Here is a 26,506-nt window from a genome sequence, read left to right on the forward strand (position 1 = left end):
GACGAAAATGCCCCTGAACCTTGGGAACCAAGGAGGATAACTGTTTATTAGAAGTAGATATAATTACGAAATTACCCCCGTGTAATCATATAAATACTCTGCTGTAATCATGAAAAAGGGCGATCTAATCATTACCTAAAACAGCAAATCAGTCACTCTCTCTCTAGCTCTTCTCACTTAACAACAACTTATCTCATTTTAATACGAAGGTTCCTCGGGTACATTCAGGGACTATCTAAAAAACGGTAACACAGGTGGTTGGATATAAGGAAATCACGGTCAAATACGTCATCGGTTAAGTTAATTCCCAAGTTATTATATTCACAGTTTCTCAGGCAGAAACAGTTTGGCGCCGTCTGTGGGGATCGCTTAACAAAAAGCCATGGTGAACACCAGACGTGCTCGACGACCGTCACCCATTCGACATCCCTCACCTACCCAGTCACCCTCTCAAGGAAGGTCCTCGGCCTCCAGACATGTGGACGATCGGTCGCGTCATGGTCCAGTGCTGTCTTCTCGACACGATCACGTGCTCGAGTCGATCCATGCCAGTGACCCGCAACCTCACGGAGAAGTCGAGGGACCTTTGCCCGTCACACAGGAAGACTTAAGGAGACTGGCTGAACAGTTCAACGACACTTTAGAGCGTAGCCTCAGGGCCGCCGTGTTGAACCTCCGGGATGGCAATGAAGGCCCATCTCGACCTAGGGGGCAACCAAGAAGCACACTCTCTACGAGAGGCCCTCCTCGGTCCGAAAGAGACAATGAACCACTACTGAACCTTCCTCGACACCCAGGGGAACCTTGGGCTTCGAGAAGCCTCCCCCCGCCACCCCAGAGGCATGGCCGAAGCGATGCTCGAAATGTGATTGTCCGACGAAGACTCAGGAGAGGTGAGCTCGACGCCCGCGAAATCATCAACTCTCGAAGAACCGAGGGGAGACAGGGAGATGCCGAGAGGATTTCTGCTCGCTCTCAACATGAGAGTTCGAGAAGATCCCTTGATCACCCTCGACATTCCCTCACCCCAGTGGAAACTCCAAGATCTCGGCACGGGTCCTCTCGAGAACGAGATCAAGAAGAAAACTCAATCACATCTGGAAGAGGGGCTGATAGACACACCCGAACAGAGAGAGAACCTCCTCGGACTGGGAGACGAGAGCCAACTCCCCCTCGAGACGAGGTGCAGCTCGGCAACCTCAGCTTCCTAAGTCCTTTTAGCAGACAGATCATTGAAGCACCGACCCCGAACAAAGTCAAGGTGCCTTCCATCGACCCATATGATGGCACCTCTGACCCGAACGACCATATGGATGCCTACAAGGCCCGAATGACTGTCCAAACAGGAGATGAAGCGGCATGGTGCAGATTTTTCCCGGCCACTCTCAAAGGGATGGCCCTCTCATGGTTCTCTGGGCTATCGGCTGGTGTCATCACAAGATTCTCAGTACTCGAAGCTCTATTTAAGTCACAGTTCATTGCCGGACAGGTATACAAGAAGACCAGTATGCATCTCATGTCCGTCCGACAACAACCCAACGAAAGTCTCAAGGAATACATTAAGAGATTCAATGACGAGTCCCTGAACATACCGAACTTGCAAGATTCCGTTGCCTTCACCGCACTCATGACCGGGCTAAAGGCAGGAAGCCGATTTCGTTGGGTCTTGGCCGACGAGCAAATATCAACCCTGCCCCAAGCAATGGTCCGGGCACAAAGGTACATTCAGTCCGCGGAAACCTGCAATCCGTCGGTCGAAGCTGACCTTAAGAGGAAAAAAGAGGTCGTTGGACGAGAAAAATGAAGTCGAAATAAGGGTGAATCTCGATTTGCTCCCCGAAACAAGAGGAAACACTCTGCTCAAGTCCATTGCCTATAAGCAGAAGATTGCTCGGTACTTCAACAAAAGAGTTCGTCCTCGGCCATTGCACGAAGGAGATTGGGTACTGAGGAAAATTGAAGCAACTGGCCGAAGAAGCACCCTCGGAAAAATGGGACCTAACTGGGAAGGTCCTTACAAGATTGCAAAAGTTATTCGACCTGGCACCTACAACCTCGTCGACACCAAAGGCAAGCAACTTCCTCGACCATGGAATGCCGACAACCTTAAGAAATTCTACATCTAAAGTGTCTTGGTATGTATTTAAATTTCAATGATGTAATAGGGGCATGGTAGGGGCATTGACGCCAAATGATAAGTAATTTCATCATTGTAATAAATAAAGTGTAAGGCTATGTTGAATGAAACGAGAGAAAAATTTTGAGCCAAAATCTCGAAAAGTACTTAGATTTAATTTCTTAACAAAGTTCCTCTACGAAGGATCAAATCTAGTTCAATATCAATGTTCCTCTACTTCAAAGATTACATCATACTAGGTGCGAAAAGAAAGCAACAAAAGCAACACAAGAAAATAACAACCATCCGCCTAAGGGTCGACGACATCAACATGGCTACCAGCGTCACCATCACCACTGCTGCTCGAATCAGAACCCGAAGTGCTAGCAGAATCAGAGTCAGACGAATCTCCCTCGCCTCCATCAACCTTGTCCTGAGCAACCAGCTGAGCCCTGAGATCCTCTCTCTCCTTGGCCAAGATAGAATCATACTTTCCTTGTATCTCATCCCAACCTACACTGGGCGCAAACTCAGCCAAAGCAAGCTGAACTCGACGCAACGTGTATGAAGTAACAACAGAAGTCGCCTCAAGGCCTATCTAAACATTATGAGCCTCACCCTCCTCGGAATTCTTCCACTCTTCGATGATCTTCTCCTTCAGACGGTTCTGCGAACTCAAAAGCTCACCAATCCTAGCATCAGAAGTCTTAAGCCGACCCTTGACAACCTCTAACTCAGCTTTCACATCCTTCAACGCCCGGTTAACGGAATCACGCTGGCTCGTGAGATTCGTCGAATCTTCCTTGGCTTTGGCAAGATCGACCTTGGCCTGTCGGAGCTCCCCCTCGTCATTCTTAATGCATCTCTTAGCACGATCCAACTCAGACTCAGTCCAATGAAGCTTCTTCTTCAGCTCACTCACCTCCGAGAGATGCATCTTCTCTTTCTCCTGAAGTTGCCCGATCTCGTCCCTCAACCTCTCTACCTCATCTGAATCCCCACTGTAGCATCGGCGGGTGTAAGCCGTCATCCTGATGGAAAACTGCAAAACAAAGTCTAGTTAGAAGGGAAGAAAATCAGAAAATTCAAGCAAGAGAAAGAAGGAACTATATCGAAGGACTCACCTCGGCCCAACTCTCATGGAGGGCATCTATCTCAAACTTCCCAAGGGAGGACAAGTGAGCATCGTCGGCAGGAGTAAACAACTCACCCATCGCCTTGCTCATACGTCGATTCTTCAGATTGGCAGGAAGCTCTGCAAAAGGCTTCGAACTCCCATCATCGGTCGAAAGACACATCAATGACCCCAGAGCCAGAGGAGCCTCCTCGGCGAGATACTCAGTAGACTGTTCACGACCATCCTCGGATACGGGGGCATGATGTCCCTCCTCGTCAGAACAAACCCTAAGAGGGGTAGGAACCACTCTCTTGGCAGCTTTTGTTCCTTTGGACCCCGAAGCAGCAGTCGTCGACACAGCGCGAGAAACCTTCTTCGACGCATGTTCGGTCAGAGCGACCGTCGGAACCAGATCAGTAGGCGCCCTTTTCCTCTTCAGCTTTTTGGGATCCTGTCCAGGGAAAAATTAGCATGAAAGCGAAGAATGATGCTTATTCATCGGAAAATAAAACCCAACATACCTTCGGAGGTTCAGGAACCTTCATTGATCCAGCAGCCAGGTCCTTCCTTATCTGTGCGGCAAGGAGAGCACTAGCACTAATCCTCCCCGCCATTTCCTCGTCCAACTTCAACCGGGCAATATCTGCAAATCAACAAGCGATCAACAAAATTTACAGAGGGAGAATAAAAAGTTAGGAAAGCGAAACAAAGATCCCTCGGCGCCTACCCTTAGGATAAGCCGGACTCAAACCAAATGACGACAAGAAGTGCTCGTCATTCAACTCCCGTGAACTCGGCAACCAGAATGGGGCAACCAGGAATCGCTGACCCTTTACCCACTTCTCCACTTTCTGGAGATATATAGCTACTATTGCCTCATCTATCGACATCATCGGCACTTTCCTATTGAGGGAAAAGTTTGGACCCTCGGACCCCGGAACCAACGGGATGCCCCACTCTCCACCATAATACACAAAAACAAACTCGTGGCGGAAACCCCTATGATTCGAAGGAACGGTGTCAGCGACCTTAAAACCACCTCGGCATTGAAATGACCACCAACCGGGACCATGCTCATAAGCCGATACTTCCACCAACTTCATCACCGACCGCCACAACGTCAAAGTACATCGAACCCTCAAAAGATCGCAAATGGCCAACACCGAATTTATAGAAGCCCATGAGTTGGGCATCAACTGGCAGATAGACAGGTTATAGGCACTAAGCAATTCAACAATAAAGGGATGTAAGGGGAATCGAAGACCCAGCTGGAGACCCGACTTGTATACGGCCGTACAACCCGGAGACGGAGTCAAGATAGTATGTAACACCCCCGGCCTATACAAAATATACTCGCCCTTGAGCGAATATTTCTTATTCAGGTGATCGACATGTCCTTTTAAGGTCTTCCTCCACGAAGGCTTGAGATAAAAATTACCCGGACCCCCGGCAGGATCAGGCGCAGGATAATCATCGAAACTAGAAGACGTCTGGTCCTCTCCCTCGGACATTATTCGGACGGAACCACTGTTCAAATAAATATCTAAGTAACTATTATGTACAGGTGGAAAGGCAATTGAAACCTCCCACAGATAAGGACAATGTTCCTCCTTCCCCGCTGAAATCGACTCATCTGATGAAGTGGGAAGGGATATGGCGTCGGGTATCGCCGAGGGATCTAAGCATGATGATACAACATTGACTACTACAACCCCCTCCACTCTTGTTTCCCGAGACAAGTCAAATTTCTCGGGGGAGGTAGGTGGGGTGATCGGCTCGGACCGAATACCTCGTTTATTCATAGTACAACGGTATTCGGCCTGAGAAGCAACCCTTATTTACAGAAAAATAAAACTACACTTAAAGAGGAACACAACGACATACCTCTTGAAGCGTGCCTCCGTTGACCGAGAATATAAGCCGCCGACCGTGGGGCTCCCGAACGCCTCCCCCCTCAAGCAAAGTTTCACCGACAAAAAGAAATTCTTATCTGCCGGCGTCGACCGAATTGGATGGGCCGTCGACGGAATACCACTCCACGAAAGAACACCCTCGGTGATATGTGAGCAGAATTTCGCTCGGTATGCCGATGGGAAACCGAACCGACTATCTGATGACGATTCACCGGTAAAGTAAAACACCGTCGGCCGAATTGAATGGGCTGACCGACGGAATATCACTCAACAAGCGTCAGCGAAATATCGCTCAAAAACACACCAACACCGCAAAGGCAAACCCCAAGTCGACGGGCCGTGGAAGGGTGCGTCGATGAATAGTCGGGGCGCTTTCGAGAGATGCGCCGACAAACGACCAACGACCGTCGAGGGATGTGTCGACTGCGGCAGATAAAATGGTCGACCCTCGGCCGTCGGTAATCACCACCCACCAAGATTTTTAAGTCGTCGACGGAGTCCTAATCCAACTTCCTCGACATTTTAGAGAGAAGAGTAAAAGAAAAAGAAAAGAGGAGATCAATTCTGTGAGGATGAAAAGAGGAAACGCCCCCCCCCCCCCCCCTCTCTTATACTAGAGCGGCGGCTAGGTCAAAAAAGAGGGGAGGCGCCTAAAAATAAGCCCATTGTAAGGCCCAATCCATCCGCCACGCATGTTAAGGTCCCTCGGTGTACGGGCCAGGGTCGTTCGGCTAAGTGGTAGCCCACATACAAACGTCGTTGTCGCCACACCAACCCCAACATGCTTTCTAACTCAAAGCCCGCGAGCTATACATCGCTCGACCGTACATGCTCATGCCGCATATCACTCATTCGTACCGACCCGTCGGCGCATACGTCATCCTTTTTCCTTGGGTCTACCTTCCGAAATTCGCAGGGCTCATTAGCCCTCTTCGGAGCCCACAAAAAAGGGGAAACACCAAAGAAAAATTAAGTGTTTAAAGACCTTCTATCAAGGCGTACTTGAACATATCGTTCAAAGTATTTAAAAGACCTTCATCCAAAGGCGCCCTCCTCTTATCGAGGTCGGACTACACTACACACATCGAACTTAGCCCTTGGGGCTCATTAGTCCTTCGACTAATTCGAAAGGTCTCATATAAGCTACAAAAAGAAACGTCATTCGGTTGGGGGTAATCATCTCTGCGGAAATAACTAACTCCTCAACCAAGGTAACTCCTCCCTAATACATGGGGCTGCGGCAAGTTCCTCGACTAAAACTAAGGGTATTTTATAAAAATGCCTCGACCAAGTCTTACTATCCGAACTAAAGGATGTTCCTCGACACTAGAAACGAAGTTCCTCGACACGAAGAACCTTTAGCAACATGTCGTGCTCCCGAGCGCCATTACTCGCACACCACGACATCCCTCGACAACTGGACGCGCCACCCTGTCCTGTCGAGCAACACGAAGGAGAAACATAGCCTTGTAGTGAGGTTCCTCGACGAAGGATTATCCCTCAACTCCAAGAGAGGGGTAGTTCCTCGACCAAGGAGTGGGGATAATGCCTCGAGCTCCCTCGACCCTCCATCCCTCATGGTACCGCGGAGATGCCGAGGAACTCACCGTCCTTGGCAAATGGAGGTTCCTCGACCAATCGACACTAGACGGGCTCGTGGTTCCTCGACCAGGTCCGTTCGTTTTCCCGACCAAGCAAACACGCAAGGAGGTAAGGTCCTCGACCAAGCATTGTTGCATAGAACTGGGGCCTTCCTCGACAATGCATCCGTGAAGACTACCAATGACCTTTCTCGACAACGCCGCTACAAAGCCCATCCGGAGCTGCTCCTCGACCGAATTTGTTCGGTTCTTCGACTAAGCGACCACTCAAGAATAGAGGGTCCTCGACCAAAGCATCATCGCGCAGACCCGTCCTCGACCACCCAGCATCGAAGTCCATCCAAAGAAGAGCCGAGGAGTGACACGAATATAACGTTCCTAGACATCCTATAGTCTAGAAATCAAGAAAAGGGGAAGGGTCCCTCGACCTATACATGGACAAACTAAGATTAATACTGAACTCCGCTCAACATACAACATGCCGATGACACCATCTTTTACGTCAAGCGTGGGGCTAATTGTTTGGGCCCATAAACATGGTCAGCCCAACTCGGTACAAAAAGACGAAAATGCCCCTGAACCTTGGGAACCAAGGAGGATAACTGTTTATTAGAAGTAGATATAATTACGAAATTACCCCCGTGTAATCATATAAATACTCTGCTGTAATCATGAAAAAGGGCGATCTAATCATTACCTAAAACAGCAAATCAGTCACTCTCTCTCTAGCTCTTCTCACTTAACAACAACTTATCTCATTTTAATACGAAGGTTCCTCGGGTACATTCAGGGACTATCTAAAAAACGGTAACACAGGTGGTTGGATATAAGGAAATCACGGTCAAATACGTCATCGGTTAAGTTAATTCCCAAGTTATTATATTCACAGTTTCTCAGGCAGAAACAAATATAAACTCGTATATGAAAATTTTAAATTGGTGCGCACATTTGGTATATTTATTACTTAAATTAATGAAATTACAATTATGCGTTTTAAAAACTTTCAATAACCTTTTGGGTCAACTCGAACATGAAAGTTTTGGGTTTATACATTTGTAATTAAACTTGAACCCGAAAGTGGCCGATCCAAATTAACCCGAACTATAAATTGTAATTTCATATTTACCACCTTAATTAAATATTTCTTTCCTTTAACATTAATTTTTCATATTTACCCCTTTTAAGTTTCAGGTTTTTGTATTTACCAACTTTTAAGTTTCAAGTTTTTTTACTACCTTATAAAATGTAATTTCATATTTATCTCATTAATTTTATGAAAAGTTTTGTATTCACCATTTTTTAACGAATTTCATCCGGTTTTTCATCCATGAGCTATATATACTTAACCAACTTCTTTAATTTTCTTCCTCTTTTATTAGGTTTCCAATTAAAGAAGTTAGTTAGGGTTCAAATGGACCGAAGTTGAATGAAACTCGTTAAAAGATAGTGAATTTAAAACATTTCATTAAATTAATATGGTAAAAATAAAATTATATTTTATAAAAAACGGAAACTTAAAAGGACCAAGTAGTAAATAAGAATTTGTGATCCCTGAATCCCTGATTAATCTTCATTGAATTATTAAAACTTCTATGCGTTGAAACTGAAGTTAAATGCAACTGGGTTCTTGTCAAAATAAAAAAGAAAAAGATGCAACTGGGTTAAGCTAGATGTATGTTTAACACTTTAACGAGGGTTGGGGAGTTACATTGACTTGCATAACCCCAGCATATATCACTGATGTTAATCTTTTGAGGCTGCTCATCACCTTCAATCACGTACCACTTCTTATTCCTTAAATTCGACATGCACGCCAAGTGTTCGATCAAATTCCTCACAAGAACAATTCTTTTCTTTGTAATTTCATGATTAAATCCCATATTGATAATCACCGACTTACTGACGCTTTAATTCTTTTTAGGGTTTTTCAGGAGAAGGGGGCAATTTGTTCCTGATCAGTATTAAGTTGAGATCTGTCTCTCTTTTCAAACTGATATAAGCTTATCCAAGTTTGAGGATGCATGTTTGCTTGTAATTCTGCACAACAACTGAAAATGTTAATTGATAATGTTAATTTTATGGTTGTGCTTACCTTCACAAGAATGTTCAATGTTGCAGAGTATAATCAAGGCAATTAACTGGACTTGACAATATTTTGAGCCGGTAGGTATGTTACTATGTTATGCTTCCTGAATTAACTCACACTTCCGTCTTCTTTCTCTGTTTCTCGCGATATTTTAATAGAAGCTTTACTTTTGTTTCCCACAGTATTGGAACAATTGTTAGCTTATGTCTCACTTTTCGTGAAATCCTTCTTTTTGAGATTTGAATAACCTCATGTAATAAGATCTCAAAAAGCAGTTGGAAGAAAGCAAAAGAAAATTATTCTACCTACCAAAATGAAAAGCAGTTGGAAGAAAGCAAAAGCCAGGAATCAGATACCTGGAACTGGAAGATGGGAATGGTGGATTCCTTGCCTACACTAAACTGTAGCACAATTTCTGTATTCACTTTTTCTATTTAGTTCTCCCTCCTACCTTTACAATATCTTGTTTTGGGCTTTCTTCTTATCACAGTCTCCTCGAACCGCCTGTGCAAATCTTTTAAAAAACAAAAAGAAAAAACTGTGCGCAAAAATGGGTCTTGCTACTAGCTTCTTGATGGGAAATGGTCTGCTCTTGATTTTCATCAAATTGTTCATTCAGTTCTGTTATGTGATGAATCTCCTTCTTTTCTGATTTTGTGCTAATTCTTTGAATGTCAACGGTAAATGTTAGGGTCACCAACGACACAGATGGTGAACTTGATTACAGGATCACTCTTCAGCAGTTTTGTTGAAAAGGACACCAATACCTTTCCAGAATTCCACACAGCATTTCTTGATATATACAAGTATGTACCTAAACCCACACCTTTTGTTTACTTCAAAGTTCAAACAGGCCTCTGAAATTCTGATTCTCAATGATCTGAAACAGCACTTTCAACTCGGCATTGCCTGGTAAACATTATGATGTACCTTCTAACCAGGAAGTGGAGGTAAGTGATCCAACACTTACTAATTTACTATCTCATGATTCTCATTTCTCTAAGAAAATAATTGTTAGATATTAACAGATATAGTTAAAAAGCAGGACTGTTTTGTGAAATGGAAAGAAGCCGAAAATGAAGCAAAGAAGAAACAAGTGTTTGTAGAGTTTATAAAGGAAAGTGTAAACCTGAACAAGCCACAAAAAGTGACACTAATCACAGGTTTGGTGACACCACCAGCTGCCATGGTAGCAAAGAAAGCTGGAGAGAGAGTTCCTGCACTTAAGATAATCAAAGTAATCCCAGATGTTCTGTTTGTTCCAACTGTAACATTTTTGGCTCTCATCTCAGTCCAGGTTTCACGAAATGTATTCCACAGGAGAATGGTTCATCGAGATCAACAAAGAGACCAACAAAACACCTAGATTCACTGTTTTCTTTTTCAAACAAACACCTTTTACCTAGCACTTTCATCACATTGTAACATTTCTAGCTTATGTAATACAAACATCACTTCATACATGTTAAGGAAAATTGGTTATAAAAATCACCTTATATATGACTTTATTCAACCAACTACTGTGCCTGTATAAAATAAGTGCTAGTATAAAAGTAATTAACTTATCAGTTTTCAATCAAGTTTTAGCTACCATTTTACCACTTTTTGAAAATATGGCGCCACATTCTAGTGATGTTCTTTTAATGAAAAAAAATGACCATTGATTGGGTCTAACATAAGTTTTTTCAACCATTTGGAGGAGCAATTAACGCCCCGTTTGTTTTGACAAACACTTTCCCAGAAAATGATTTCACATTTTAGTCCTTTCATTTCTTTTCCTCTCCTTACATCCACCATCTCCTTTCCACTTCCATTTACTCTGTAACTTTTCTTGTAATGATAAAAAGGAAAACCATTTTAACATTGTGTTTTCCGTTGAAAATTGTTTTCCATGAAAACCTTCAATTGTACATGTTTTCCGTTAAAACAATCGGAGCCAAAGTGATTACGAATTTTAAGCTTCTACATTTATAAGGTACGGAGTAATATGCAAGGCAATTTGTCCTAGCTAGCAACTTCTCCGTTTGCCAGAGTAAACAACATAGGCAAATTGAAGCAAAGCTATGCCATAGAAAAAAATATTCTAGATTTTTTATTTTACGCCACATTTAAGCACATTCCGAAGAATTCAGAAAGAACACCAACTGCTTGTTTAGAAAATCATGATTTTGAATCTGCAAAAAATAAATGGGAGGTACAAATGCCTGGTGCAAAGATTAATTTACTTCATTAGACAGAAACAAGGTATTTGGTATTTGATACAGAATAAAAAAGGATGTACAAATGCCTAGATCAAGGAATAGCAACAGATATCAGCCTTATTTTGCTCCCCGCCCTAGTTTTCTTTCTTCCTTCTCCGGGTCTCTCTTTCAGTTTTAATCTAAAAGTAGAACACTATCTAACTACTACGATATAAAAGGAAAAGAAAATGCCTATTATTATTTACCAAATCATTATCCAGATGATTTCCGGATCCACCTACCAGTTCGAGCTTTGCGTCTCCCACGCTTTTTCTTGTTCTTGGGGGTAGTCAACTTGGACCGTACTTTGACATCCAGTTGCTCACGAGTTACCGCCACTTTGCTGGGAGAGTTGGGATCTGGGACATTATCTGGTTTCCCTTCAGTTTCTGACTCAGGTTCTGCAGCAGGTCGAGTCCCAACAACTTCAGTATAATTAGACTCTTCCTTCACCGGTTGATTATACACAAGAATCTTGTTATCAATCTACAGACAACCCGTCAATCCGTCATTACATGAAAGTTGATCAATATGAGGGAAGACTACCTTTATAAACAACTAGTCAAGTCATGCTGTCATGCAAATGTGTCCGAGTTACAACTGATGTAATTCTGAAATTCTGAATGTTTGCAATTATAATAGGGATTTGAAAGATGACTGACCTTGCCACAATACCTCCCAGTTTGCTGCTGGTAATTGGTATCATTGTTAGAAGGGTTCATTTCCTTGTGATAAAAAGCTACAGTTTCAGGCACGATCATCTTTTCAGATGTCTGCTGAGAAGTGCTAGGCAGAGATCCTAACTGAAAATTTTCACCATTCACATGGGGAAAATTTGAACTAGGGCCACAGCTTGCCAATGGTTCAACAGGAACAAAGCTTGCGATTTCAGCATTTTCGCTCACCACCTTATCAATTCTTAATCTCAGCTCGCGCACTTGTGTTTGAGCCACTTCAATCATCCGTAGGATATTTTCAAAGGAATCACTATCCTTAAAATCAAGGAGTGACCATTCACCATCAACACCATATTCACCAACTGTCTTTTCTGCAGAGAACAAATTAAGAATAACCATGCCAGTTCAGTAACTCACAAGAGTTTAGGAAAACAGGATGAAGTTATTGAATGAAATCTATGAGAAATGAGCTGTAATATTTGTAACACAACAAAAGATATCATATTTATCGGGAAAAGAAGAGAAACATGACAAAGTTAAAAGGACAAGCAGCCCGTCTTGAGAAGAAATACGAAGTAAAAGAAAAGAATGACAGAAACAGCCACTTTAAAAATACAATTTTCAATCTTCACACAAAAGATCCGTAGAAACATCAAGATAAGAGTACAAATGTGCAACAAATCACTGTTTAAAAACGACAAGTCACAACGGACTCGCAGTTTCCTAGTAAAAGAAACTTTAAAACATTTACATCACAAGATGTTTCATAAGCACCATTACTACAGAAATTGTAGTTTTCATCCATATTAAACAACTCACAGAAAGGTGTATAAAGCTACAAAGAGAGGGAGACAATGCTTTTCATCATTAAGAATGATCAAGTTACAGGTCGACCACAAGATCATAGATCATACAGAACAAAAGATTCTACATATCACACCAATTCCATGCCACATTGACATGGCTAATAATGCTCCAAGCAGGGTCTTGTGCAAATTGCAATAATGTTTGAGTATTATCGTATTATAGTTTAAACTCACAGGAAATATGATAAACTCTCTTAATACTCCCAAGGACAAAGATTTCAAACTTCATAGAAAACTACAAAAGTGACTAAGCTTAAGTCATAATATCATTAGCACTTAGACGTCTCAAGCGATTTAGGATAGAGGGGGTATAAGAAACACGCAGGTTTGTACAGAGAGCAGAACCAAACTCACATGAGCCACAAGGCCCACATTTTATCATCACAAGTTTTGTTCTCACCGGTATTGCCATGGTCATCATCCAAATAAGCCAAGTCACCAAAACGTCTCTTATTTACTGCAAAACAATTTTTGTATTAGAAGGATTCATCTTCAAGGGTAAGCAGCCAAAAATGACTTTTCAGTTGTATCGTAATGTGAGCCAGACTGGAAAATCTGGGAGCTCCAACCATGAGTAAGAGGTCTGAAATCCCGTGTAACTCAACCTCATGTTTGGAGATATTGATGGTAGAAGCCACCCTCACACATCTTAAACAAGAAATTTAAAAATATATTAAAAAAAGCTATACCGAAATATGAGAACAAACTATGACGTGACGAGTAGGCAGCCAAATCTGTTGTTTCTTCAACTCTTTTCCGTTTCTTCCTCTTCATAACCTTTACTGTTCGATTCTGGCAAACAGAAGGGGCTGACTTCACTGCATGATCTTCAGCAGCACATTTCTCCAATTCATACTGCTTTATTCTACCACATTCTGCTAGCTCATGGTCATACTTGGAAGCTTGGGATCGTAGTTCCCTAATCTGCAGCTCAACCCATTTACACCGCCACATCACCGGACGTATAAATTTTCTCCATTGAGCTGTCAATTTCTTCTTCCTGAGCATGTGGAGCACAATATTACACCATAAATAGGGAAATAGAATAAAATTCTGGCAGATAGTGGAGCCAAAAGATATCATCATCATTCATCAACGTGATAAACTTACAAGATTTTTTTTTTTTAAAAAAAGGCCAGAGGTTCCTTCAAGTCATGAAGCATATTATCAAAGATAAGTGATGATTGGCAAAGATAACATGTCATTGATTGGTCAGAGCAAATTCTAGAGACAGCACGAGTTTTCACCAAATCCGACAAATAGTTCACAGATAATCAGCATAAACTGTGAAGTTGAGAGAATGACTTTCCGACATCAGACTACAAATTAGTGACACATGAAAGTGGATGAGACTTCAAAACCCCAAGTCTCAATAGGTAACTAAGGTCTCAGAACTACTTTCAAATACCAGTAAGAGTAACTAAAACAGAATACAGATGCTCACCATCATGGCATTATCCCAAGCTTGATATGAGTAGAGAAAAAAGGCACAATCATCAACCCAGACCTCGCCCAAAGAGATATACTGGTATATGATGAATGACTTTTGCCAGCACATAAGCCTAAAAATGTACTCCACCAGATCTTTCCAAAGAGAGATATTCATGTGAGCTCAGGGACTAATGCCGGATGTGATTGAATTGCAATGACGGTCATAGAACTTTAGAACCACTTTCACAGGTAAGGCAGTATGCAGATAGTCTGTGACTCTGCAGCTGTCGCAGCCTAATATTAGACTCTTGCCAAGGTCAAAAACCTTTACAATGCAGTTGCAATGTGGTGGTTCGCCCGAGATTTAATACCCCGCTTCAGCCTCTAAATTAGCGGTAAAGAGACGAGCAAAATGATTTGGTTTGTAGTACATCAACTGCCACTCCCTTATGTTATAAGAGTCTAAGGCCCATAACGTCTTTCTTTGATACTCAAGCTCACCAAAAGTGCGACTCAAACATGCTGTCCAAAAGGAATGCCTGGTTTTTCCTAGGTGTCCTGCTATAATGGGCACACATGTCTTACACGAGTATGAGACTGGTACAACAAGGACACCGGAAGGTAGGGAAAGGATCAGAGTATCAGACTATCATCAGAACATGTCCTTAAACCAGAAAGTTACTCGATTCCAGTCGACATTAGGGGTATCAAAAGGAAATAGTTCTAAGATGAAAAAGTTAGACCTTCATCACATGGTAAGTCGGCAAGGACTGCAGGAAAACTGGAAAAGTGCTGAGAGAGATGGCGATCTATGTAAGAAAAAGGTCCAAGGAAACATCCATTTTTTTATTTGTGAATGATCAGATCAACTCTACTATGGCAGTCAGATCCACAACATTGGTATAGCTCAAAATGTCCATCCAGGCAACAATACTTAACTGAGATGTACTTCATCATAAAGAAAGGTGTCATATTGATAATAGATGAAAGGACATATAGAAATAAACCCGTGTACAAACATACCTAGTAAATTCATGTTTACATACTCTCAAAACAAAAACAAAAAAAACAGGCAGAAAATGGAGAAATTAAGCAACAAAAACATCAAAATAATTCCATTTCCTCCAACATGGCTTGTTTGTCATAACCTTTTACGGAGAATCTTCCATTCCACAAGTATTAAAACACACATATAAGCCAAAATATAAGAAATGTACCTGTTTCTGAATAAATCACTGAATCCATCAAATTCCATCAACGATGCGTTATCATCCCGCACTTGAGACTCAACTTCAACATCACTCGATGCCCCAGCAGTTCCAGTCCCAGAATCAGTACAACCAAATGAGCTCGAGTTCTCTGTTGCATCTAAAGATTCCCTCTCAGCCACCATCTCCTCATCAGAAACCACATTCTCCACAATATCGACCTCCACATCCTCATTAATCCCATTAGATGGCATAACTTGATCACGGCCAGCCGCGGATACATCCATGTGAAAAGCATTATCCTGATACCTACTAGTACATGCCATCATGTGGTTCTCTTCCGGGGTTTTAGCAACAGCATCAACAAACCCATGATCCTCACAGTTACTAGCACAAACAACCAACTTATCCTCAGGCATCTTAACAGTACTACCACTCTCCTTCACATTAAAAGGCAAAACTTCCATCATAGTGTCTAATTTCCCACTCATATCTACTTCAGGACCCATCAAACCAATAACCAACTAAACACAATCCATCTTTTAATGAATACCCATTATCCAAAACTTGCAAAAATTCTGATCAAATGACAAACTAAACCAATGCAGATTCCAGCTTCACTTAAACCCAAAATTATCAAAACCCAGTTTCTCAAACTAAACCAGCTTTTGGGTTTAAATTAATTACTCCACCTTAACAGTTACACAAATGATGATTCAATTTACAACCCTGAAAAGAAAACCTAATCGAATCAACAAAAAAAAACCCGCAATCAAGAGAATTTTAGGTATTAAAATCAAAATTCGGAATATACCTAAAATCACTTAACAAAAATTCAATTAACGGGGGAAAATTATAACTCATTTAACCCAAAAAAAATAACTAGAATCATCAAAAGCGAGACAGTGAATTAAAGGGGGTTTTTTTTCAAATGAAAATAAAGATGGAAGAGAGAAATACCTTGATAAAATTAAAGTGATGATTGCTTGGTATAGAGGGGACAGAGTGAAGGTGGGATTGCGAGGAATTTGGTTGGAAGTGGGGAAGGTAGGAGAGAGAATTTTCGAAGCTTCAAACTTGAAAGGCAAGAAGGCTAATGCCGTAATGGGATCCTCTCGGAGTTTTGTTTTTGTTTTTCATGCTCTTCTCATATTTTCTATGGAAATTATAAATTAGTGCTTCGATTTGTTATTTTTCTTATTTATTTACATAATGATCTTCAAGAAAATCAAATTCAACAATTTTTTTTAACCGGGCCTAAATGCAATACAACATGGCCTAGTACGACACCCATGAATGAAAGGTTAATTTACAAATTAGAATGGAGTGGATTTAATTTTAGGTCAATTTGTCAATTCGTCACATTTGTCGAGATATAAATGCAAGATATGAGGTAGATAATTATATACTTCCATCTCAAGTTCAATACTTCCTCCCTAAATCGTTGATAGGGGAAAATTTAAAAAATTTCTTCTATTTCATCTGTGATTTTTTAAATGCATCACTTGCATGAGCACATAGTTTTAGGAGGATCATCAAAATTCTCAAAGAGAATTATTATTGGGAAGAGCAGTTTGTAGATAATTTATTTATTAACAAACATATTAATAGGGATCATGATAGTTTTTATTTATTCATTATGGGGAATCGGGGATCATGATAGTGATAGCAAGTGAGAGATGGTGGTTTTCTAAGAGCAAATTCAATTGTTAGGTAGAAGGTGGTGGAACTAAATTTGTCACATCAAATTTTTAACTAATGTTTTCAAGCTATAAAGTTTCTCATTTGATAGCTACAATACGTTGTAGTTCTCTATAATATTTTATTTTATTATAATTTTTCATTTGTTTTACTTTTCTATTTTTAGCAATCTGTTCATATAAGCTACAATATTTTGATAGTTGCTTACGTAATTCGTGTACTAACTGTTGACTACCTGCTCATGTATTTTTACTTTTTACGAGCAGGTCCTTTTTATGACCATTTGGAGTTGCTCTAATTATTTAAGTGGGGTCATGAGAGAAAGAAGCAATATAATATTTTGTGCGGTATTAATGAAAGAAAAATAAATCATAATATATGGTAGAAAGTTAAAAATCTTCTATTAAAAAAAATAAAAACAAAAGTTAAATATCAAATGTAAAAGTGATGCGTTTAAAAAAAAAAAAAAAAAAAAACACCCATGAAAAACAAATGATACTCCGTAGCATTTAAAACAAAAACGGAGGGAGTATTTCCAAATATCACTCTTTCTGTGTGCAATTCGATAACCTTTTTTTTAACACAAAAAGCGGAGAAATTATACTAACTTAGAATCCAGTTTATTACAAAATATTGCAGGGGCAAAAAAAACTTACAACCTCCTAGCTTCACACATGCATGACTCTAATTTAAACATCCAAGCTGGAGAACTCTCCATTCTTTAAGGCTTCATCCTTTCCCATCTTCTGAGCTGTTGTTATTGCTGTTGTAACTGTTTTACGAATACTACCAAACATAATCTGAGTAGTTAATGCCTATGTTGTGTGCAATTCGATAACCAGTTGGTTGAAATCATGCATTTTTCAACGTGTGTCCTAGTTTAGGGATGATGGAGGAAACTTTTTTTAAAAAATCTAATGATAAAATAGCTTACTAATTGTATTGTATTTTACCGTCTTAAAATTAACTTTTTTGTTTTTTTTTTCCACCAATACACAAATCTGACACATTTTTGTGACGAAAATTTACTTCAAAATAAAATTAAGAAATAAATAACCCTGCAGCAAACCCATCTAAAGCAATTGTGTATACAGTATACAGTACATGTAGTTGGAACCTTCATGATTCATACTACCGCGGCGTCCTAGAAGCCGATGAAGAAAACAAGGTCTTCTGCCATTCCAGTATCTAAATTCCGTACCAAAACTTGAAAATAACAAAACAATAACATGTTCGTTTACTCGGCCATTTTCTAAAATGAACTCAAGAAGTCACCGAAAAGCACAAGCCTAACCTCACAATCATCATCGATTGGATGAAAAAAAAACATTTAATCGATGGGATTGCTACACGACTAATTTCATTCTTCCTACGCAGTATATCTCAGATCACTTGTTGTGGATCTAATAGCAGAAGATCTCGCAATGAATATTCAAATCATTTAGACTGAAGTTTAGACTTGTGATTTCGTTCTTTCCTAAATCTCGCTTGTTGTGGATCAAATCCACCTTCCACAGCTCCGTAAACAGCCCAAGGTGGTGTGGGAGCCATATAATCTGAGCTCTTGAAAGGCTCACCAGAAGCCACCTGCATTTTTGTCACCAACCTAGCTTTTAGAAAGAGTGCTAAGATAAAGAATAAAGGAAGCATGTTTAGCTATATGAGGTTGGTCTAACTAACCAGGTCATGAAACTTTTCATAATCAATCCATGTGAACCATTGGCCGTTGATCTTGAATTTATCGACCTTTGCCAAGAGGACACAACAGGAGTGCTCATGCTCACAAGCAACCTCATACTCGCCTTCACTTCTCAAAGCCACAGCTTCTGAAAATGCTTTTACATCAGCATGCCAAGGAACATTTTCCATTGTCAACTTTGATGTAGCAGTTCTGCAACAGAGGAGTTATTACATTTACAAGTTCTTTAGTACAATGTTCCACACAATAATAAAAAGGCATAGATAGATACAAATAAATGGCATGATACTTACGATCCACAATAAGTTACTCCTTTGATTTCAATGAAGTCAGGCTGCCCAAGTGAAACCAGCTTAAAATAACCATCTACATCTTCAGCATTCCAACCCTTGACTAATGTTAAGCGATAAACGGTCCGTTGATGCTTTTCATTCAGAGAAGTCAGGGATTCCTGCAACAGAATTTTTCCCTTGTCAAATCAAGGCTTCGGGTTCTAAGAAATAAAACAGGGAATGAAACATGGTGATACAACAGGAAATATGAAACCAAGTTTTCTCAGTGAAAATTCAAACCATCTGATCAATAAACAGCAAATTAAAATGAGATTCACTAGCAAATTTCCAATCTAATTATCTACTGGAGAAACGTAAGCTGAAAAGGTGATATCACAATCCAAGCTTTTCAATTGAAGGTTGCTACAACATCAATTGTTATTTCAGTCAAATCTACTTATGGTTCCAAGTCTTCCAAACTTGTCGGTCCGCAAAAAATAGCCAAATGTTATTATCAGCAGAAAGGGTCAATAAAAAGAAATAAATAATTCAAGCAAGCACCAGAAAGGCCAGGCCTGCATTTTGCATTCAATAAAAAGAGAGATTTACCAGAAAACGCTCCCAAAAGTCTCCAAATAAGGGTCTATCCACTGCCTTCAAACTGTCTCTTGTTGCAGCATCCACACTCACATATAACTAGATGAGGCAAATAAAATTCTGTATTTAGAATAAATCTCAAGAAACTCAGGCAGTCAAGCCGCACATACAAGAAACTCAAAGTATTTCATAACGTAGTCACTATTAAAAAAAAGTAACTTCTTTACCTGCGTAATTGGTTTCAACAATTTGATTTTTTCAGGAAATTGGGCATTTGTAACAAGGAAGGTAGAAATTCTCCTCCGATGCAATTCATCTACAAGTGTATTAATTTCGGGATACATAATTGGTTCTCCTACAAGTGACAAAGCACAGTGCCTCGGTGAAAGGCCTTCTGACAGCCGCTCTTCTAGTACCCCTGAAACAGCAACTCAAACGCTTAGTCCTGGATAGTTGGTTTTTATAAGATAAAAGATTTAAGTGTGCAGTACAGAATAAAGAAAAGTAAGCGCAAGTGTAGAATAAGACTCAAAAGAGAGAGAAAGAATGGTGGGATTGAGAAGGAAAGAGAAAAGGAAGTGTCAAGCTCTTTTTGGGATACCCCCAACATGGAAAGTGTGAGGTTAATTTTGCTGAAACATTTGGAAACCGAATAATAAGATATACCAGAGATATTTTACTTGTACAGATAATCCCTCACTCTAAGCAATATATTTCTCCTGTCATGACCATAATGATAGCTACAAGCCCACAAAGAGACAGCGATTTGAACAGTAGCTCCCACCCCACCTTCATCTCTAAAGAGGGGATCACATGAAAGCCCCTCTAACTCTCTTTTACATAAAGTGATACCCGTAAACAAGCACCTTCCATAAGACCAACCTGGAACTCCTTTCATTTGCTTTATCATTTTAGTATGCAGGTCTAACGCAGTGTTCACAATCTCAACAGGATCATCCATTTTCCATTGCCAGCTCTTCCCTACAGGATTGGTATGATGCCTCCAACAAAAAACACATTTGTTTGCACATGCTAAGCTTGGTGTTGTCTCCATGCACCTGTTTTCCAAGAAAAAACCGTCCATTAAGTATATAGAATAATTATAGGTAGATACTAAGTAGACAAAATTTATTATATTCAAACAAATATTATGCAATTACGATAAGTATACACATTATATTAGCCAAAGCTGGCATGCATAATTGGCATCAGCAGTAACTGTAAAGCTGAGTTGTGTTAAGAGAAAAACGCCAGAAGCAGGGGTTTTCTTTACCAACAGACTACCTTACACAGTCACGAAAACAAATTCCCAAATTCATTCACTATTCCACATGATGATGCTCTATTTTGTTAGAAACCTCCACTAATTTGTTCACTAAACCATATTTCTTATTTGTAAAAATATCACGAGAGAAAAAATTACAAGTAAGGTACAAACCCAGGAATCAGTAAACAAACTGAAGCGAAAAAAAGATGCTCTCATTAAAGCCAAACCAAAATCCTTAAGGAACAAAAACCAGATGTGGAAGCATTGAGTGCTAATGAGAAAGCCAGATATTTGATTTGCAAAATCAAATGTTTGAAGAATGTCATATATAAGCAAATAAAAAGTAACGAGGCTTTGGTTTCCAAATATGGAAGTAAATTAGTTTGAGTTCAATATAAATATGCTTATCAGAGTGAGTACATTATTGGGCGGTTTGATTTATGGTTGAACATCTTCTTCAAGCCAAGTCCACTATCAAGTGAATGAGGATGTCATAAGAAGGCTAGTTTGATAACACTGGCGATTCTACTAATTGCCTCGTGCAATTAGGTACGCTGGTTAGTTTTGCTGAATGGGCATAAGGGTAGCAGCAGTAAGCAATAATAACAAATTTTAAGCAGATGCAAAGAGGAATTCTGAGAGGGAGGGGGGGGGGGGGGGGGGGGGAGGGGTCATAGGATGTACGGAGTACTTCATATCAAATTCAGTTAGGGAATAGTTTTTAAAAAAAAACTTCTCTTTACGGATCTCACACCTAGTTAAGCAAGCTGTAAAACCCTGATTCCTAACCCTACCAATGAGATAGGAAACAGATCAAAAACTCTAATCATAAATTGTCCTATTCATTTTAAATAACCTGGTAAATATCTAGGAACTGAGAACAATAAATTACAGGAATTCGCTAGGTAAAAGAATATTATTTAGCTCTGTAATTTAAATCTTCTCCGCTAATGATTCTTCATCATTACTTAACTAACGCAATGTTTAATGTCCTCAATAATTATATTTGGGATGAATATATTGTAGTGTAATCTACTTTCTAGAAATAATTATTGAAGAAGACCAACACGGGGACAAGATGATTTTTTATAGTCGGCTGAGAAAGAGAGGCAATGTGAGTAAGTAAAGAAAAAGATAACTCATGGTATGATTACCTATGACTCTCGATTCCATAAAATGAGTGTTTGTAACAACCTCCACGGCCTCTAAGTTGCGCCTTGGTCCATCTGCAAAGTTTAACACCGCTATGTGAACCGATTATCTTATACCCCTGTAAAAAATATTAAAAAAAAATACTAGTAAGAGGAAGCAGTTGACAAAGATAAGAGCAACACTAATAATAAAAAATAAAAATAAAAACACAAAGAAAAAGTTGACATGTGCTGCTTTTGTTCTGCTACAGATTTCAGCACACGTATTTCAACCTTAGATCTCAAGATTGAAGATTCTTCCCAAATGTTAAGAAGTTATAGTTTAAAACTCACTGGCAAAGTTGCTTTTATCTATTTATTTTTTTGCCTTTGGAAGGGGTGATGTACATCACTGGACTTCTTAATTTAGAACTGATAGGAACAACAACAAAGCCTTAGTCCCAAAATGAATTGGGTCGGCTAAAATGAACTGTCCGCGAAACGTGAAGCAAGAAAAGTAAAAGGCTATGTTAAATAGAATAAAGGAATTTTTGGTATTTACTACCTTTAAAATACACCACTTCTGTATTTACTACCTTATGAAATTTTTATTTTAAATTACTACCTTAAACTTCCAAATTTTCTTTATTTACTACCACTTTACAGTTTTCTCATTTTAAAATTAAGATATCTCTTTCATTTCTTAATCGTTTAAAGTGATTCAAAGTTCATTATTTTCCTTTTTCTATAGAGATTTCATTGGGAACGACATTTCAAAAAAAATTTGCTTTTGCTATGTTTGATAATGCATATATATTTTAAAATTTTACAAATATTATTTAATTTGTTTTACTTTTTACAAAATGTTAAAAGCAAGATCCATATGGAATCCTTACACATAAATGAGAAGAATGGGTTTTGAATCACTTAAAATGCTTAAGAAACGAGAGAGATATCTCAATTTTAAAATGAGAAAACTGTAAAATGGTAGTGAATACAAAAAAAATGGAACTTTAAGGTAGTAATTTAAAATAAAATTTTCATAAGGTAGTAAATACAAAACTGGTGTATTTTTAAGGTAGTAAATACCAAAAAAATCCTAGAATAAACACGCAAAATTGAGAAAGTGAAGGTAAGGGTATTGAGACAATAAAAATGGGGAACAAGAAAACAAGGCTGGAAAAGATGAAAAAAAGTGTGATGATCCCTAGGAATATCCCCAATTAGACAGCTTTCTAAAGGAGGAAGGCTTTAGGAACCAGGAATCAAATTTCTTACAATAGTGACAAACAATCAATGTACGCACTATCTAGAAGTGGTCAGTATCCATAGCATTGTTAGTTTGTTACAGGAAGATAATTAAAAAAGATAAAAAGGTAAGCCGTGCTAGTATTTGTAGGTAACATGGCTAGTGGATATCCAAAACAGCAGACTGATATTGAATAGAGTTCAAGACTTCCAGGCTTCCAGCTCCCAAATAAGGAGCTAGTTTTGATCGGTCTCCATCCAGTTAAAAGGCACAGACGATTGGATCACGGTCCTCTAACCTCTAAGAAAGCTTCAACTGAAAATTTGACCAAACTTAAGTTAACATCTATGGCTTTTTGGAATATTTTAATTTAGAAACTGCATCTGGAAATTGACAAAAAAAACCAACTATAGTTTTTCATATACAGCTATCATGCTGTAGTTTTATGCAGCTTATAATTGCACTATAGAATACGCCTAGCACTCAGCTAGCAGGATCTTTGGCATTCGAGGCACCCAGGAATAGCAATGGCACTAAAACTGGAACCTGAATGATCTTGATGTTCTCTAGACTAGTAGCACACCAGCCATTAGCCAAACCTAGGAACTGATCCTCAATGCCTCTGGTTTCACTTCATAGTCTTTGGACAGGCTGCATAACTACAGTCTGTCACAAGCCAATATCTTTGTCCTTGCAATCCAGCATATAAAGTTCATTTATATACATAATATTCAATAGTAAGTACAAATTATAAAGTTCGTACAATAATTCCATCATCATATCAACAACATTTAGCAACGAGTTAAAAGTATATGAAAACAACTTACCTGCTTCTCTAGATTTGCTCTGATTACCGGAGTGACCATTTCTTTTTTGCCGTCAGTCTTCACCCCGTTAACCTCCACTGCATTCTTTGACTTCCTTGATGGCCCCTTACCTGCTATATCCTCCAGATCAATAACATCCTCCACAGTTTCTTCCAGCTCTTCATCATCAGACTCATCAACAAACTCTGAATCACTCTCATCGTCTAACTTTCCACAAGCAACTACCCCATTTTCCTGAACTCCACCTTTTAGGACCCCAACCAACTTCTCACCCCAAGCATCAATCTCTTTCCCTAATCGACCTCCATCCACATCCCCCTCCCGTAATGGGAGCACCTCATTTGCACCCAAAGCCTTCAATTTCTTCGAAATCCCTCTCCCCACCACATTAAAACTCTCCCCATACGCCCCACTACCAACCCCGAAAACTGCAAACTTGAACTTATTAAGTAAAAGTGATCCTACTCTAAAATCATTCACGCTCTCCTCAATCCAATCAGCAAAAAACTTGGCCTTAGACGGCGGTTTTCCATCCTCCCAAGTAGAAGCCACAATCACAACAAGACTTTCTTTTGAAAGATCCTCCGGCTCATAATCTTTGACGTCAATTAGGTCAAAGATGAGACCTTTCGATGCAAGCAACTTGTGAAGGCGGTAAGCTAGGGTTCTAGAAGTGCCAGTTTCAGTGATATAAATAAGTTTCGGATTCCGAACAGAGAAAGCAAGCTTCTGGGAAGCGAGCTTAAGGCGGCGGGATTTATAGAAGCAGTAGAAGGTAGTGGCAGACAGAAGGGCAAGGAGAGTAACACGAGATGCCAGAGACGATGAGGCCATTGTAATCACTTAGTTCCAAACTTTACTCATAAACATAGACAGAACTCATTCATCCCAGACAAACAAACCTACTCAAATCAACCCCTACTCAGATTTCTTCCTTTTCTTGACTCGGAAAAATCAAATTGTCAAATCACCCTGCCCAATAAAAAAATGTATACATAATTAAGAATCAAAATTGGTATTTGCTTCTACATTACTGAGTAACCAAAAATTTACATAAACTATAAATTACTCTTTAGTTGATTGAAAATGCATTAATCTTCAAACTTAACTTCTCTTTGAAACCCAGATGGTATTGAGCTTAATTAACAAGATTAGAACTTAATATTAAGATTCTCAGAAATTGAATAAGACAAATCCATCAGGGGTTTATTGAAACTAGGGTTTAAGGAAACTATGATAATCATTCAAATTGAAAAACATTGAAGAAATCGATCTTACCCAGGTGCTAAGAAGTGCAACAATAAGGTTTGTCTGCAACTCAGTAAGCAAAGAGAGAAGACGAGCGAGTTGAGACGCAAACTCGGTGTTAGGGCGGGTTGCTACTTGCTGGTGGCAGGTTTTAGGAGGAAGTATAAACCCAGCACGGTAAATCCACGCAATCTTAGGCTCCTAGCATATGTTATGTCAAACTTTCATAACATGTACGGTAGTGTGATCGGTTACGAATCGGGTACAATCGGTTCAGAGGAATGTACGGAGTATTGAACAAGGGTTTATATGGGGTAAAATATGGTTTATGCACTCGGGTGCACAATGCTCACTGTGCATCCTGGTTTTAAATGAACATATAGTTCAAATATAAAGAACATATTGTTCATACCCAAAAAACATATAGCCAATGAACATATAGTTTAAATATTTCACTAGTACATGTACATTGAAATCATTCTCAATGTTCATTAGATTTTTAATAAATGTTCAACAAGGTGCAATGGCACTGTGCACCCGGGTGTATAATCCAAATTGCGTATATGGGGTATGTGTACAAGAAAAATGCTAAAAATATTTTTTTCATGTTACTTTAATTATTATCGGATTGCAGTCAAATATGAACAACTTTACACAACTCTATGCAGAAATATATGAGGAAGTGGATTGATCTAAAAGTTTTTACTCCTTCCGCCGTTATAAAATTATCTCAACCACATTTCACTTCGATAGTAAATATCCACTTAATACTCACTCACTCGCCCCATCAAACTCATTACCCGATCATTTAACACCTACCTACACCATTTACTTTATTCAGTTAGAGATGACTTTAAGACGGGGTGATCTTGCACACATGTACCCGCCTACAATTCTCATCCCCATCCATGGCGTCCACGATAAGATTGATACACACCCCTCCCAATCCTCGTTTCGAGAGATACAAAATAAAATTCATCATCGCTTCATCACCATCATGAATCCACAACCGCCTCAAATTCACCCCTAGACTCATTTTTTTTTTTGGTAAGACAATTTTGAATTTTAAAAGTTTATTCTAAAGTTTTTGACAAATCGTTTGTCTGATTAGATAAAAGATTAAATAAACAAAACACTATAATTAGTACTCCTAAGTTAGTAGTATTATTTTTTCTATATATGTAGGATTAGCAACGCAGGTGGGTCAGATCTAAAATCCATCACCGCCCGTTCACCCCGCAGCGTATATATCATTCTTTAA

At 39.5% G+C, this 26,506-nt stretch overlaps 3 protein-coding genes across 4 annotated transcripts; 1 reads left to right on the forward strand and 2 right to left on the reverse strand.

Annotated features, from left to right (window-relative positions):
* The first annotated feature begins 8,373 nt into the window (after positions 1 to 8,373).
* LOC110802814 (uncharacterized) lies at positions 8,374 to 10,350 on the forward strand. The gene is made up of 5 exons (XM_056837468.1): positions 8,374 to 8,525; positions 8,669 to 9,417; positions 9,525 to 9,639; positions 9,723 to 9,783; positions 9,879 to 10,350. Exons 2-5 carry the CDS (start codon positions 9,384 to 9,386, stop codon positions 10,197 to 10,199), a joined length of 531 nt encoding a protein of 176 aa, XP_056693446.1. The 5' UTR covers positions 8,374 to 8,525; positions 8,669 to 9,383; the 3' UTR covers positions 10,200 to 10,350.
* A 684-nt stretch (positions 10,351 to 11,034) lies between these two features.
* Positions 11,035 to 16,421, reverse strand: LOC110802802 (uncharacterized). 2 transcript variants are annotated; one of them, XM_022008250.2, is made up of 6 exons: positions 16,216 to 16,421; positions 15,265 to 15,984; positions 13,306 to 13,616; positions 13,017 to 13,073; positions 11,736 to 12,121; positions 11,035 to 11,559 (listed from the first exon to the last, which is right to left on the reverse strand). In XM_022008250.2, the coding sequence occupies exons 2-6, from the start codon at positions 15,762 to 15,764 to the stop codon at positions 11,287 to 11,289; spliced, it is 1,527 nt and encodes a 508-aa protein (XP_021863942.1). In that variant the 5' UTR covers positions 15,765 to 15,984; positions 16,216 to 16,421; the 3' UTR covers positions 11,035 to 11,286. The 2 variants fall into 2 exon arrangements, with proteins under 2 accessions (XP_021863942.1, XP_021863943.1); XM_022008251.2 differs by having other exon boundaries at positions 15,265 to 15,997.
* Positions 16,422 to 17,997: 1,576 nt separating this feature from the next.
* Positions 17,998 to 25,582, reverse strand: LOC110802801 (S-adenosyl-L-methionine-dependent tRNA 4-demethylwyosine synthase). The gene is made up of 9 exons (XM_022008249.2): positions 25,276 to 25,582; positions 23,998 to 24,969; positions 21,946 to 22,061; positions 20,407 to 20,582; positions 19,752 to 19,942; positions 19,537 to 19,623; positions 18,949 to 19,106; positions 18,637 to 18,847; positions 17,998 to 18,543 (listed from the first exon to the last, which is right to left on the reverse strand). Exons 2-9 carry the CDS (start codon positions 24,829 to 24,831, stop codon positions 18,394 to 18,396), a joined length of 1,923 nt encoding a protein of 640 aa, XP_021863941.1. The 5' UTR covers positions 24,832 to 24,969; positions 25,276 to 25,582; the 3' UTR covers positions 17,998 to 18,393.
* Between the last annotated feature and the right edge of the window lie 924 nt (positions 25,583 to 26,506).

This window comes from Spinacia oleracea, chromosome 2 (genome assembly GCF_020520425.1).
Source record: "Spinacia oleracea cultivar Varoflay chromosome 2, BTI_SOV_V1, whole genome shotgun sequence".
NCBI lineage: Eukaryota > Viridiplantae > Streptophyta > Magnoliopsida > Caryophyllales > Amaranthaceae > Spinacia > Spinacia oleracea.

Bases quoted from the DNA above. Each gene is read 5' to 3' on its own strand.
- LOC110802814 (XM_056837468.1), top strand. From the start codon at position 9,384: ATGGGTCTTGCTACTAGCTTCTTGATGGGAAATG. The intron at 9,418-9,524 runs GTCTGCTCTTGA...GGTAAATGTTAG, and splicing joins TAGCTTCTTGATGGGAAATG to GGTCACCAACGACACAGATG. The intron at 9,640-9,722 runs GTATGTACCTAA...GATCTGAAACAG, and splicing joins GCATTTCTTGATATATACAA to CACTTTCAACTCGGCATTGC.
- LOC110802802 (XM_022008250.2), bottom strand. From the start codon at position 15,764: ATGGGTCCTGAAGTAGATATGAGTGGGAAATTAGACACTATGATGGAA. The intron at 13,617-15,264 runs GTACATTTCTTA...CCACATGCTCAG, and splicing joins AGTGATTTATTCAGAAACAG to GAAGAAGAAATTGACAGCTC. The intron at 11,560-11,735 runs GTCAGTCATCTT...GGTTGTCTGTAG, and splicing joins CTGGGAGGTATTGTGGCAAG to ATTGATAACAAGATTCTTGT.
- LOC110802801 (XM_022008249.2), bottom strand. From the start codon at position 24,831: ATGGCCTCATCGTCTCTGGCATCTCGTGTTACTCTCCTTGCCCTTCTG. The intron at 19,624-19,751 runs GTAAAGAAGTTA...TGCCTCATCTAG, and splicing joins TGTTGAAACCAATTACGCAG to TTATATGTGAGTGTGGATGC. The intron at 19,107-19,536 runs GTAAATCTCTCT...ATTCTGTTGCAG, and splicing joins ACTTTTGGGAGCGTTTTCTG to GAATCCCTGACTTCTCTGAA.